Source organism: Opisthorchis viverrini (genome assembly GCF_000715545.1).
Source record: "Opisthorchis viverrini unplaced genomic scaffold opera_v5_47, whole genome shotgun sequence".
NCBI classification, from domain to species: Eukaryota; Metazoa; Platyhelminthes; class Trematoda; order Opisthorchiida; family Opisthorchiidae; genus Opisthorchis; species Opisthorchis viverrini.
The window spans coordinates 1,611,297-1,624,686 of record NW_008751702.1 but is presented as its reverse complement, the minus strand read 5'-3'; the positions used below and the strand labels follow the sequence as shown (position 1 = coordinate 1,624,686).

The following is a 13,390-nucleotide window of genomic DNA, read 5'->3' as shown; positions in this document are numbered from 1 at the left end:
TATGGTTGTACGGCAGTGAAGCATCAGTGCCCACACTGATGTTGCTGTCTTTGATGATGATGAATTATCGGATGCTCATTGAGCAGTTTGAAATTAAAGAACAATTGTTTGGCCATTCACTAGTAGGCACGTCCCCACCAAATTTCAGTGCATATGCGGAACCAAGTAGAAACTATTACAAGCATAAATTTGCTTTTTTGCTGGCCGCCTGCAGCTGTTGTTATTGTTCCGTCGGCTGAGAGCGAAAATGTGAACTTTATGGACGGTCCTGTTAGTTTGTCACAGGACACATTCCGAAAAAGGCAAACCTTCCGGTGTCTCCTATTACGTTCCATCTTCATTTTCTCCGGCTTGCAAGCATTCCTTTCAACAGTGCTTGATTTGTGACACCATTGCAAGCGATAGCTGTAATCTGAAATCTCTATCACCTGCGACTTGTCATTGGAACTCCATTCATAAGGTGCTCCTTCTAACACAATAAAATCCAACTGCAAATTCCACTGGCCTGCCCAGCAGTTTATTCCAGTCCGGCGTACCGATTTTGTCTTATCCCTGTACCTTGAATCCCCGTGGTATTCGTGCCAATTTGGCATATTCAACCACGATCTTGACAGGCTAAACACGGTGGAGGTGCGGTCTAAGCGAAATTTTGTACAACGGACAGTGCGGGTGTACTTCGACGATAAAAGCATTGTGATCTGAATATAGCCTACGGTGGTCCATTTTCTGGATTCTAGAGTAAAATACGATGTGTGCCATATCTCTCCGGGGCGGTTTGTAGCAACTGACCGGATGCTTCTATCCATTTGACAACACTTCTTCGGTATTGAAACTCTGGTGTGATTTCTTATCACAATGAGGAATTTTCTTTGTAATAGTAGGCGGATCCAACATTTAGGATAGAACGTCACTAATGGTAGGTTTTCTCTGTTTCCCCCCCTAGACCAATAGGAAGCACAGCCGTGATGAGTTGTTTGACACTCCCCTCGACCGCCACACAAGGTCTGATGCGGAACGTGCAATTGAAGAGGCTAAGCGATCCAGTGGCAGGTTGTTCCTCAGCATTGAGTTTCAGTTCTCACGAAACCAACCCAACCTCAACATTCCTGTGATATTCGAGCGCCGGGTATGCACAGTGATGACACGCTGCGCTTATGTCCACTCTTTTTAAGCTGTTGTCCTTTTCTCTACTCTAACCGGTGGCTAACAAGTGATTTTATTTGATTTTATGAATCGTCACACTCAGTAACCACATCTTCCCTCTCCGGATGTCGTTCAGCTGTAGCACCCTTTCGTTGCCTAGCTGCCATGCCACACGAAGGAGGCACGAGCGCCGGGATACTCCCAGGTCGCCCAAGCCTAGACAGGGGAAGTCGAGTAGCAGAGATCGGGTTCGAATCACGGACCTTCCGGTCAGTACATTCGCGCTCTAACCACTTGGTCCATCTCGCTCCGGATGTCGTAGATTAGGCAAGATGTGTGAAGCCTAGAATGGTGTCAAAATTACCACTGGAATTATTTTTCTGCTGGATTTTAATGTTTCATCAACTGGTATCCTCAGCCGTCAGCCATTTCCCTAGTGGTTTTTTGAAGCAAAGTGGGTTGGCCCGAATTTTAATTGCTGCTTTTTTGTGGTTGGCCGAACGTTGTGAACGTGAACGATGGTCATGATATATTTCCCAAAGTACGAGCCGTAGTTTAGTGTAGAGAACTGCAAAATGCTTCTCATCTTTTCTTGTTTTTCATTTTCCATAATATGATGTTGTCTTAAATACAACAAAGGCTTTTTGTCAACTGAGAAACCTGCGTGTGTTTCCTATTTCCTATTCAGCTCGAGATTCGAAAGCACGAACTTTCGATAGCACAAGTCTACGCGTTGTTTCTTAATTGTTCCTAAAAATGCTGACCTAAGATCCTCATCGTATAGCCGCGACACTTATACAGGCAAGTAAAAAGTTGATTAGATTACGCGAGCCGTGTTTGTTTGACTATAAGCCATTATCGACCTTTAGTATTTTAATAAATAAGCGGTTTCAGTTTGCATAGTCGGGTTGAGCAGTGTTTGCGGCAATGAAAGTCCCCATCAGCTCCAAAGTGATTTTTGATGAGGTCAACTAATTTTCACGCTTCGTTGCTGGATTTCGTACACCGCTTATGGTCGATACAAATTAGTGAAATGCGTCGCACTAGTCCCAGATAGTCCGTAAGACCAAAACGTCTCCCAGACAGATAAGAAACTACTATGCAAGGGTCGGAGCAGCGATGTGGACATCGCTGTACGGTGTATCTCAGTCCTCCACGGCAGGTTGACTGTCTTAGTTAGGGGAATCAGACACTCATCGGAAAGGTTCTGATGAATCTTGAATCTTTCGTTTGACTAATTTTATTGACATAGATTGATCATGCAGTGTCCGTTGTATTTATCCGGCTACTTGTGAATAAGCCAAACTGTGGGACAAATTGACATGAAGTTTATATAAAATTGTCTTGCTGTTTCAAACTTTTTCGCCCAACTACAATGAAGGGTTGCCCACGCATAGATTAGAGTAGCCGAGAAGCTAAAGATTGGTTTAAACCACGTACCTACTGGTTATTAAATCACGCCGCAAGTTGTGACCAATTTAGGACTCTGTTGATTTCACTAGATCATTTGAATAATACGTCGGCGCATTGTTTCGGTGTAGAAAGATCGGTTTTGGGGTGAATTTTCCTATAAACCGTCTTCATTGGACTTTTTAAGCGCCAGTTACCGCCGTTTGGCCGTGTTGTGGTGTGCGAGACTATCTTAAGGCTAGTCATTTCTCAGCTCTTGTGCAAATTAAAGCACTCAAGTTCTCAACTGTTCATTCAAGACAGCTCTTTATTGAATTCATGCTCAATTTTGATCTCTTGTGTACAAAACGACCAGTCTTAACTAATTGGAAAGATCATCATAATTCAGGGCTCCTGAAGGCACATGTGGTAACTTGTTGAGTAATTGTAAATCCAAGTTCTCATAGTGCTTCAGTCTCGGGAATTTGTACCTGGACAAAGATCATCCTTGTTGCCTGAAGCACTGGAAGGCTCCACTCATTAGCTGTGCAATCACTAGTATTTTCGCCGTAAACTAAGGAACCACTGAAGTGAAATACGCTGATTACTTGGCAGTTCGAAATCAGAATTTCGTATGTCGAACGCAGTTTCCGGTTTGCCGTCTACCGAATGCAAGATGAACGTCCCAACAGTCTCTGTTGCTTATAGTTGTTTCCTCGTAATGAATGGAACTTTTGACCAGCAGTAAGCTGGTTTTTTTCATGTCTTGTCCAGATGTTCTCAGTTGTTACGGTTGAACGAAACACTTGAGTTTTCCTGCGCCTTAGTGAGATCGTTTTCTTTGTCTACAGGAAATCGAGCTTTTGGCGTCGGATACTCGTGCTGAAAGGGTGAGTTTACACACTGTGTTTGCCATACGGGCGTGTTTCGTGGCTTTCTGCGCAGTCCTTTTCAAATTAAGATACATGTATGGATTATTTCAGTTCACTGCAATGAAACATTGTATTCCTGTACATCAGGTAGCTTACTTTTTCCTCTGTCAATGTAAACCTGTGTCCCGGTGGCCGTTTAGTCTACCTTAGTTTGTCATACGCATGCTGAATCATATTAGTGACGTCGACCTCTTCGAAACTTTTGAGAACAAAACCCTGTGTTCCGTGTGTGTTGTGATGAATTCGTCCCGTTTAGAGCGACGAATTTTCGTCGGTTCTTTTGCAGTATTCTCTTCAGGGGAAACTCCTCCGACGAGGTTACGGTTCCTCAGAAATGCCACATTAGTGTCCCCTGGTAGCCAAGATCTAGTGTGCCCATCATTTGACGCACTTTTCTTTTCAAATGAGTTATGGCATAAATATTTTTGGAGAGGTTACTGTTTGAACTCATGGTCCAGAAATTGTGAGAATGATTGGGTTTCCTGTCCATAGCAGTGACATTTCTGGTGTTACAGTCGAGCTGTCACTTTGTTAGTTCTTGAATTTCCGTCTGAATCTATCAAGCTTACCCAATTGGAAGTGACTCTGATCTTGATTGGTTCTTATCAATCAGTCTTTGTATCCGCCTGTTTTTAGTGGAATCCAGTTGACGAGAAATATTTCAAAATGACCCGAAGTTTGCGCGTGGCCGACGTGGACCGGAAACGTAAACCAAACAAGGAAACATTGGATCGTTTGATGGTGAGCACCACAGCTCCGACCACGCGGAGAGGACTGTGGTTTTTTATTACTTTTCTGAATAATGAATTCATAGTGGTTCGTCTCGTCTAAGGCCTGCGACGTTTTCAGGTATTTTAGGCCGACAACGCCCTGAGGTATTTTACTCGTTCGTCAATCAGTTCATCTTCGTCTCATCAACTTTCTTAGTAAATTTCTGGCAGTCCTCAATTTCGAGAAATTCAACATAGAATCGCACCGTCCAGTTGTGTCAATTATACACTTTCTTCACTTCCGAATGTACCGCGGTGAATGAGAAAGACAAGCCTATTTAATGCTCGCTTTTTGGGCACTTCTCCCATAAAAACACACAGGGTTAGCATGCACGTTAGAACTCCAAGTGAATTTCTGTATGAAGGTTTGTACTTTGTACTAAACTTCGGTGAATGCTGTAGCACACACACGCCCATCAATCCCCTACATTGTTGCTTTGCTCTGAATTGGCTGTTGAATTTGCATTCTGAATCACGAAGACCTATTTTGCCAAACCTATAGCCTTGAATCTACTGGATTTTGTGGAATTCTACGAAGTCACTTCGACCTTAACCGTGTGTGCCCGTATGAAACCAACAGCATCCCATACATGGTTGAACCATGAGTATACGCTTCGCACCATTCCAATCGGTGTGCCGCGCAGGGCGTTGAAACTCATCGGGGGTTTAACTGTCCCTTTGCTACGGATATCCGATTTTCTGAAGTCAGGCCAAACCGTGTAGTGTTCACTTAAATAATGCATACTATCCTCCACTGTGCTGGAACTCCGTATGAGTGAGAAATTCGGGCAGTTATGGATATGTCTTTCAAGCGGAATATTAGACAATATTCATGCTCACATCCCACGTCGTTTTAGAACAATGTGCTATTTTGCAGTGCCGAATAATCTTTGAGATATCAAATCAACGCTTGCAACTGAGGCAATCACTGAGCTGGCGTGTTTTTTTTAATGTACCTTCGCCACGTAATTTAGAACTGTCGTATGGTGATCGACTTCGTCTACTGCAGCGACCACAAATTGGTCGACGATTACACTCAACTTCCATACTGGTTATGAATATATGAAAATGCCACAATACAGCGAACGTGTAGATTCATCTTTGCCTCGGTAAAAGCTCTCCACAAACGGAGAGCCCATAAAGGTGAGATGGCTCAATGGTTAGAGCGCGTGTTCACTGATCGGAAGGTCCGTGGTTCGAACCCGACCTCTGCCCCTCGACTTCCCCTATCTAGGCTCGGGCAACCTGGCGGTATCTCAGTCCTCGTGCAACCTTCGGGTGGAATGGCAGCCAGACATCGGAAGGGTGCTAACACTGAACGATTTTTTCAATAGCCCATATGGGCCAAAGTCTACCGCAGGGACTTCCAATATTCGTACGGTGCATGCAACCTATGACAAACCGTTTTGTGATTACTAGACTAATAACGGTTTCACAGATGTCCTACGATCACCAGTGTCCTAGGGGATCACTTTTCGCTTCAGTATAGAACTAGTTCAACTGCTTCACCGATTGGATAACGTCTCAAGGTTCCGGTATTTAAGTGGGCACTTTTTTACTTTTAAAACACTATGAAATTGGAGTTAATTACCAGTGAACTACGGTTATACGACTGTTGTTTTGATGGTCAACGACCGAGCTCAAAATCTGCTCATGGTGTGCTCTGCCGTTGGCACACTTCCACGGTGCATTGGTCTGCCTGTGTGAATCATGCAAAGGAAGACACATGTGCGCGTGGACGGGCGCTGGGTAAGACTGCAAGGAGGATACGAACTCGCAAGTTGGTCAACGTATAGTGGACGGAGCCCATTGATGACTAGGTCCAGTTTATACCACAGACTAACACATCAGACTGTTTCCCCAGTTCTGTTCGGCCTGTCTGACTGATCCATGGTACGAAGTGTAGGAGTGCGGCCGATGTTCCAAAAGAGCTTAGCAATCACATACAGCCAACACACAGTTTTGCCTTTCCATACCCTAACTAAACCACGATAACAAATACTGGCAAGGTTTTGCAGCTCGCCACCTTCAAGGTTCACTGTGGTTGATGTGGTGGTTGGTGTTTCCTGGTCAACGCCAGTTTTAAGACTTCACGGCTGGCAGTGGCGTTGCTTCCCTAATTGTCCAGTGAATTGGCCATAAAGAGTCATTCAGAATAAGGGTGTTCCATTGTGGCTTGTCAAATGATACAAGTTTTGGCTGCCTGGATTGTGGACCGGATATTCAGATACCATCATATTCGTTGCTAAATCATCCATGGCTCGCAGCTTCTATTTGATCTTTATGGAAATAAGTATTCTTCGTCATTTTAATGTGAAACAAAGCCTTGGTAGTAAAGTAATACCCATATGACTAAACCAGTATTCGGGAAGCGTCTGGTTTCGCTTTTAAATGAGTTGTTTGGACAATCTTTTGAGTTAAAATGCTTTAGAATTTTTCTTCAGCTTACTGCGAAAGGCCATAGTATCCAACTCTTTGAAAAGTTTGAAGACATTCAATGAGCGAGAGCACTTTTTGCATAAAACACTGGTTATGTTTGTGAGCTCAACTTGGACTTTCAGTTTTACCACCTACAAAACGCCAGGTAGCACTTAGACGCGTGCGCCTCTGTCAACTTGCATTTCAGGTGATTGAAATTGCATCTAACTGATTATTCAGACGTTCTACTATCAGTCGCGAACTAATTCGAGAAAGAAGTAGAAAACAGATAATCCGGAAAACTCCCGAAATCTTCCAAGCGGTCATCATTTCAACTTTGATATTCTAACAGACCGGTTTGATGGTACTTTTTATGTATTTTTGCATGTGTTTGTATTTATTTTTCGAGCTTTCATACTCGATAATGCACGCGGCCGCATTTCGCTTGTTCGGTATCCCACCACGAAAAGTGCAATCAGCTGATGCAAGCGAAAATTCTCGAGTAGTTCTTGAAAGATCCTTGACGGACCAGTCTAACTATGCCATGGGAACGGCCATTTAAGGGTGCAGCTTAATTTTGTTGGACTGTGGCAGTTAATTTTAGCATACAGCCAACCGACGGTTCACTCCCCTCATTTCGATTTCACCTTCATATATCTGTAAGTAGTCCGTGCTCACTCCTTAGAGAATAGGATTTCCTTCTGTGCAAGTTTTGAGGCCTTTGCAACCCACTGAGTAGTGTCTATGGACGTATCCGTCAGACTACGTTTTCCTCACTCCACCGTCTTTTCGTTGGAAGATCTCAAGCGACCGACTGCAAGTAGCCAAATCTTTCATGCGAGCTGAATGACTGCGTTACTGGATCCCGTACACCCACCATTGCCTTCACCCTCTATTACTTGTGGAAAGCCAGTAGCAGTTTCGTTGACCGATTCTTTTTCCCTTCCCTTTCGATTGCATTTCCACAGGGCATATTGGACCAACCTCCAGCACGAGATCTTCCAGAAGCGGACAGTGATCTTGTTTGGCAGCATCGTTTCTATTTGGCTGAAAAATATCCAGAAGTAAGAAAGATCGTAGTTTGGTTCCTATCACACTTCTTTTCTCTGTGATCGGGTTAACTCCGTTTCGCTGACTCTGTTGCGTGCCCGCTTTTGGTGACGATAGTGGTGGTGCTTGCATTGTGTGCGATTGTGTCTGGGAAAGTAGCAGTCTATCGGAATTGACTTGTTTACCACTTACCTGTATCGTGAAATCTGTGCATCTCCTAACATTAGGATACCGACCTCATCAACTTTATACCCACGTTTGTTCCAGTTCGGCAAAAACCTTGTGAGGAATTCTTGTTGTACTCCAGTTTACGCACTCATCCCATCAGGTCGTACACATGCGGTTCAATTGGCAGTTTATCCCACCCAGATTTGTTTGGATACCTAATGATCTGTAGTCGTTTTCTCAAGATACTGTCCGGTGTTGTATAACTCTTAGTCAGGAGAAGAGCCTTATCGATAAATCCGACAGAAGAACACCAAGATGTCTCTTGTAGTGCTATTTAACTTTTTGAAATTGCGGTTCACGAATAGTTTCTTTCAAGGGGCTTGGTGATTAGGGTCAGCAAGTAAGTTGATAACAGACGTTGTGACCTTGAGGATCTTCGCTAACGAGGGTTTCAACCGATACCAGTTGTTTCATAGATTGTTCTCTACACTTTGCCTAACCTGGTAGTTTGCCGAATAGCGAGAAATGAAGACAATTTGTGGCGTAACAGCATTTCCGATAGCCGTCACATAACTCGATGTTAAAAACAGAGGTTTAAAACTTAAATCTCAAAAGAACCTAAATACTGACAACATCTTACTCAGGCCTTTTCGAGCGCGAATGTTTCGTCTGAATTATGTAAAGTTTCAAGAAAACTTATTTACTAGTTCTCTCCCCTGTTATCGTGACTCTGAATGAGTGTGACTTGCAACAAGCGTATATTGCGTGCCTAATCGTTGTATTCTGTTGGCATCTTTTTGCTCGCGGTATACTTGTGAATAGCGAACAGTTCTTTTAAAAATCACACTGGAGCAACTGTCGTCTAACCTAACATGATAAACGCTTGTGACGCACGACTTTCTCTGGCTCTGTGTCTAGGAGCGGATAATTTTGTGCCTACCCATTTATGGTCTGTTCACCTTAGTTTGCATTTGTCATGTTCTCCCGAATACTTTGCTCAGGTTTGCGCCATCTTTGACGAGATCGCACCGTTGCCAAATAATGGGGCTTAACTGCCATAACTTATGTTTGCGCCATCTACCTGTCGTTTATTCATTTTGTCACTGGGATGATTATACTCAACTCACGGGCTAACTAATCCCATATAGGATCCAACTTTGTGTTGGATCACTCCAGTCGGATTGTGTTGTCTTGAGGTTCCAAGTGGGAACGCTTTAACTGAACATTCCGAAATATCGGCCTCATTCACCCCCATTGTAAATGAAGGTACTTCTGGTTCATATCTTCGCAGGCTGCTCTGGCGAAATTCCTTCTTGCAGTGCGTTGGGAATATCCTGAACAGGTAGAGCAGGCTGTAGAACTGTTGCACCAGTGGCCGGTCGTTGCGCCAGAGTATGTGTTGGAGTTGTTCAACCGACAATTCATTCATCTTGCAGTACGACGTTTTGCTGTGCTTCGATTGCATGCTGCTAGGGATGAGGTACGTTTCTGCTGATTTTGACGTTTTAACGTTCTACGATGCCAATACGATTGGCACTGCTATTCCTTTTATTTGTCCCCATTTGTGGCTGTGACGACTTCGCATACCTTTTCCCCTCAATTACACCCCGTTTTTCCAACCATTGGTGTTTCGAGTACGCCGTATTGGAATTCATAATTTCCAACAACATTTTGTTGGATGGGCAGACTTCAAAGTGATGTCCCTCCGAAGAATGGATTCCATGTAGAAGATAACCCTTCGGCATCCACCGGGAATCTTTTTTACGGAAGCGGAGAGACTTCACACTAAATCATGACTGGCGAGGTGAGATATTTTTGTCTATTGAAAGACCGGTCTCTTTTCGGAGAGAGCTATTTGTAGCGAATTCTATGTTTTGATGTTGTCGCTGGCTGACATGGAAGACCCAGTTCAGGACTTGCTCCGATCCTCTCTGTGAGGAGCACTGATTCGTACGTGAGTGAACTTTTCCTGTCGGTTTATGTCTGGCTGTCTTGGCGTAACTCCACCGACTTGAAGAAGCTTTTGTAGAACATATGTGTATGGGTATGTACATGCAACCAGCCCTAATCATCGGAACCTTGGAAAATCGTTCTAGTCTAGTTACGTTTCCATACCGTGTGGCTGTGACTTGTTTTCAATTAGGAAGAGAATTCGTCGAATCCTACGTGTTTATCCCCCGTGCAACAGGAAAGTTGAGTTGCTCTGAGGGTGAGCGGATACAACAGAAAGGCCAGGGTAGCTTTCGAACTATACACCTGTAGTTCAGTGACTCGCTCTGTAACCATGGGAGCGAGATGGCTCAAGTGGTTAGAGCGCGAATTTACTGACCGGAAGGTTCGTGGTTCGAACCCAACCTCTGCGTCTCGACTTTCCTGTCTAGATTTTGCCAACTTGGTAGTATCCCAGCCCTCGTGCTTCCTTCCGGTTGCATGGCAGCTAGGTACCGAAAAGGTGTTGCAGCTGAATGATTACCCAAATAAGAAGTGCGCTTAATGCAATTCCGGATACACAGCTTTCTGGTCAGTTTTCGCTTTTCGGTTCTGAATGGTGCTCACATGTCAAGAAGTCACCTTGATGTCAAAGATAGGAGGACATGCACCAGAATCACACAATTGTATGATGTTTGTCTTCGTTTTAGGGTAATTTATGTTAGAAAAAGCAGTGGCAGTAGCGGTTAAGAGAGTGACCGTTTAATACTACATGATTTCTACTGAACCTGTAAAGTTCTACAAAAATCATATTACTGTGTAAGTAGATAGGAGGAGTCGGTCTGCGCTGCTGAATGTGTATGTTGAAAGTAGATTGCATAAATTACACACTTGTGTGTGATGCCACAGCGCAAAGAGCTGGATCTAGATTTCCATGAGGATTTCCTCGAATTCGCACATGCTTTTAATTCGGATCTGTTTTGGAGTAGTTAGTTGCAAAGCAACTTAAGGTGCGATTGATCAGCTGAACCGAACAGTTTGATTGATAGAATGAATGTTTGAAACAATGAAGGCTTTCAGCAAAGGAGAAAGATTCCTTCGTTACTGGATAACTGCGCTTCACGACCCGTTCTACGTGTGTTCAAGATAGTGTTCCAATGTATCCCATCCAAACACTACTTGTGGGCTCCAACTTCTTGACGCGTGTATTATTCAGACAGGTAAACCAGAGCTGTGGGTGAATTTACTCGCAAGCGTGCTCTGCCTCGCCACTGTTTACGATAACGCAAGGGACGGCAAAACGAGTTTCAAGCAGTTTTTTGGATATGATCTGCTTTTGTCTCATCTGGTGACCGAGCGGAAAGCTTGCAGTAGTTATCAAAAGCACTGAAACTAAAGCTTGCTAGCACCTGAAGGTTATGCTGAAATGGATACGCGTACCTTGTGGAAATGCAGTTTGTTCATAGATGATGAGTTACTGGTCGATTCCGCACAGTCTGCGCTGTGCGGAATATTCGGAGCCAGAAAGGCGAACACATATCCATCATCGGCTTTACAAGCCATAACGCGGCCCTCTTCACCGTAGTGGTATTCCCCTTCCCTTCGCGCCCAAGGAGCGGTGACGCTGATGCAAGAAATTCTGCGTTCTTCATCGCATTTCTTCTGTGCTTCTTCGAATCAAGGCAAGAGGCTTACTTTGTGTTTTCCGTACAGTGCAATATGTGACCCTATGCTTTCATATGACCGACTGGTACAGACAACGTTATTTTCCATCCCCTTCGTTAAGGTTGATTGGCTCACTGCCGTGCCGAAACGAATTTTATTAAACTAGGGGTTTCTTCGGAACGAAAGGTGACAGATAATTACGGCCTGAATCACACCTACCTATCTCCTGGAAATCTTTAATGTTGTTCTCCTGCTCAAAAAACATCCGCTTTAGCCGTTTCTCTGGTGATTTGAATTTTAACGTCCACCTCTCTTATCGAATCGCAAGTCAGTTTTTGAGGCTAATTTTGGTTAAATCCTACTCGCAAGAAGCAAACAATCATATCTGTTTGTTTCGTTTGCGTCTTAGAGTGTTTCTGAATCCATTCCACAGATAGGACCAACGAAACAGTTGTCTCGTATAATTTTGTGGTTGAATTTGTTCGATAAACAGTTGCGTTTGCCGTGTGGTGACGCAATACGAACAAGGGAGTTGTCGGCTTCAGTGATTATTCTACTTATCGCATCTCATTGTGAAATGGTGAACGCTTAAATACCGGAAAGCGCAACCAGTCAAAACAGTTGCTCATGACTGATCCCGGCAACGTTTACCCAGTGGGAAAACTCAGTGTGTTGAGATTTCCGGAATGTCTTCGCCATGAAGGCATGCCGTATTGGTGGTTCGCGACGTTTATAAGCCTTCCCATGGGGTTATATTCAATAGAAGAATTTCTACCGGAATTTCAGGGAAACGATACAAGTCAGACTACCGGACAACTGCCTGACCGATCCCGGTTAAAGCACTTCAAGGCGAGTAGAAACTTTAGCCGTCCGTGTGGGATTCTTAGGTAATATACACCAAACACTGCAGGCGATTCGAGCGCCATAGCACTAAAAATAGCCAACTCCTTTTTTTGGGGAAAATATCGCTTTTCACCGGTTCCTCAGGAAAGACTAGAATGAACTACTTTTGCTCAACACGCAGACAGAGGTACCTGATAATGAAAAGGACCTGCATTGCGCATCAAACTACCCCGTTAAAAGCTTATTATAAGTAATAAGCATTGCGAAGTACTCTTTCCATCAAACTACCCCGTTAAAAGCTTATTATAAGTAATAAGCATTGCGAATGTAGAGAATTCCTGACTCCATGAATCCTCCTAGCAAGACCACCCAACCGATAGAGACAGATGATGGGATCAGCTAAACCATTTCTTTGATGGTTCCGAATTACACCGTACAATCATTCGTTTCCAGGAATTGTTGCTGTACCTCTATCAGTTGGTTCAAGCCTTGTACTACGAAAATTGGCACGACATTCTATCGACTCCGGTGAAGCCAATGGATTGTATCGCTACTGCAAGTGGACTGAACCAGACGTTCCAAAACGCTGATCTTGCCGAACGGTCCCCACAAGAAGACCAAGCTGATCCAGGAGTAGAGAATTTGCCACCAAATGTGTCATCGTCGAGGAAACCCCTGGATACACGCAACGTGTCGGTCAGATCACCTCACAGCCCAAGGTCGCATAATTCTCAATCACTGATTGTCGAAGTTGGTGGACGGTGGATGGAGGCGCTTAAGGATAAGTGGAAGGTAACTACTTTGAGATCTGCAATGAGTTAGTCCTGAGCTTTTCCACACCTTCACACAATTAATCATTACTACCTTCAGGACGCATGTTTTTCCCCCTTATTAACGTGTGCATCCTCAAATAATGATCCAGTAATGTCCCACAGGAGAAACCACCGGATACTGCCAGGTTGCCCAAGCCTAGACAGGGGTATGTCGAGGGGCAGAGGTAGGATCTTCCGGTCAGTAAATTTGCGCTCTAACCACTGAGCCATCTCGCCTACTGCCTACCCTGGCCAAGTACCCCATGACTGG

At 44.1% G+C, this 13,390-nt stretch overlaps 1 protein-coding gene across 1 annotated transcript in view; it reads left to right on the top strand.

Annotated features, from left to right (window-relative positions):
- T265_03302 (hypothetical protein) overlaps positions 1 to 13,390 on the top strand; it is a gene marked incomplete at both ends in the record, with an annotated part of 40,427 nt that overhangs the window by 7,803 nt on the left and 19,234 nt on the right. Inside the window, 6 exons of the mRNA XM_009167748.1 lie at positions 944 to 1,126; positions 3,384 to 3,422; positions 4,101 to 4,205; positions 7,621 to 7,716; positions 9,162 to 9,350; positions 12,761 to 13,099. Of these exons, the coding sequence (XP_009166012.1) occupies positions 944 to 1,126; positions 3,384 to 3,422; positions 4,101 to 4,205; positions 7,621 to 7,716; positions 9,162 to 9,350; positions 12,761 to 13,099 (951 nt within the window). The remainder of the gene's footprint in view (positions 1 to 943; positions 1,127 to 3,383; positions 3,423 to 4,100; positions 4,206 to 7,620; positions 7,717 to 9,161; positions 9,351 to 12,760; positions 13,100 to 13,390) is intronic.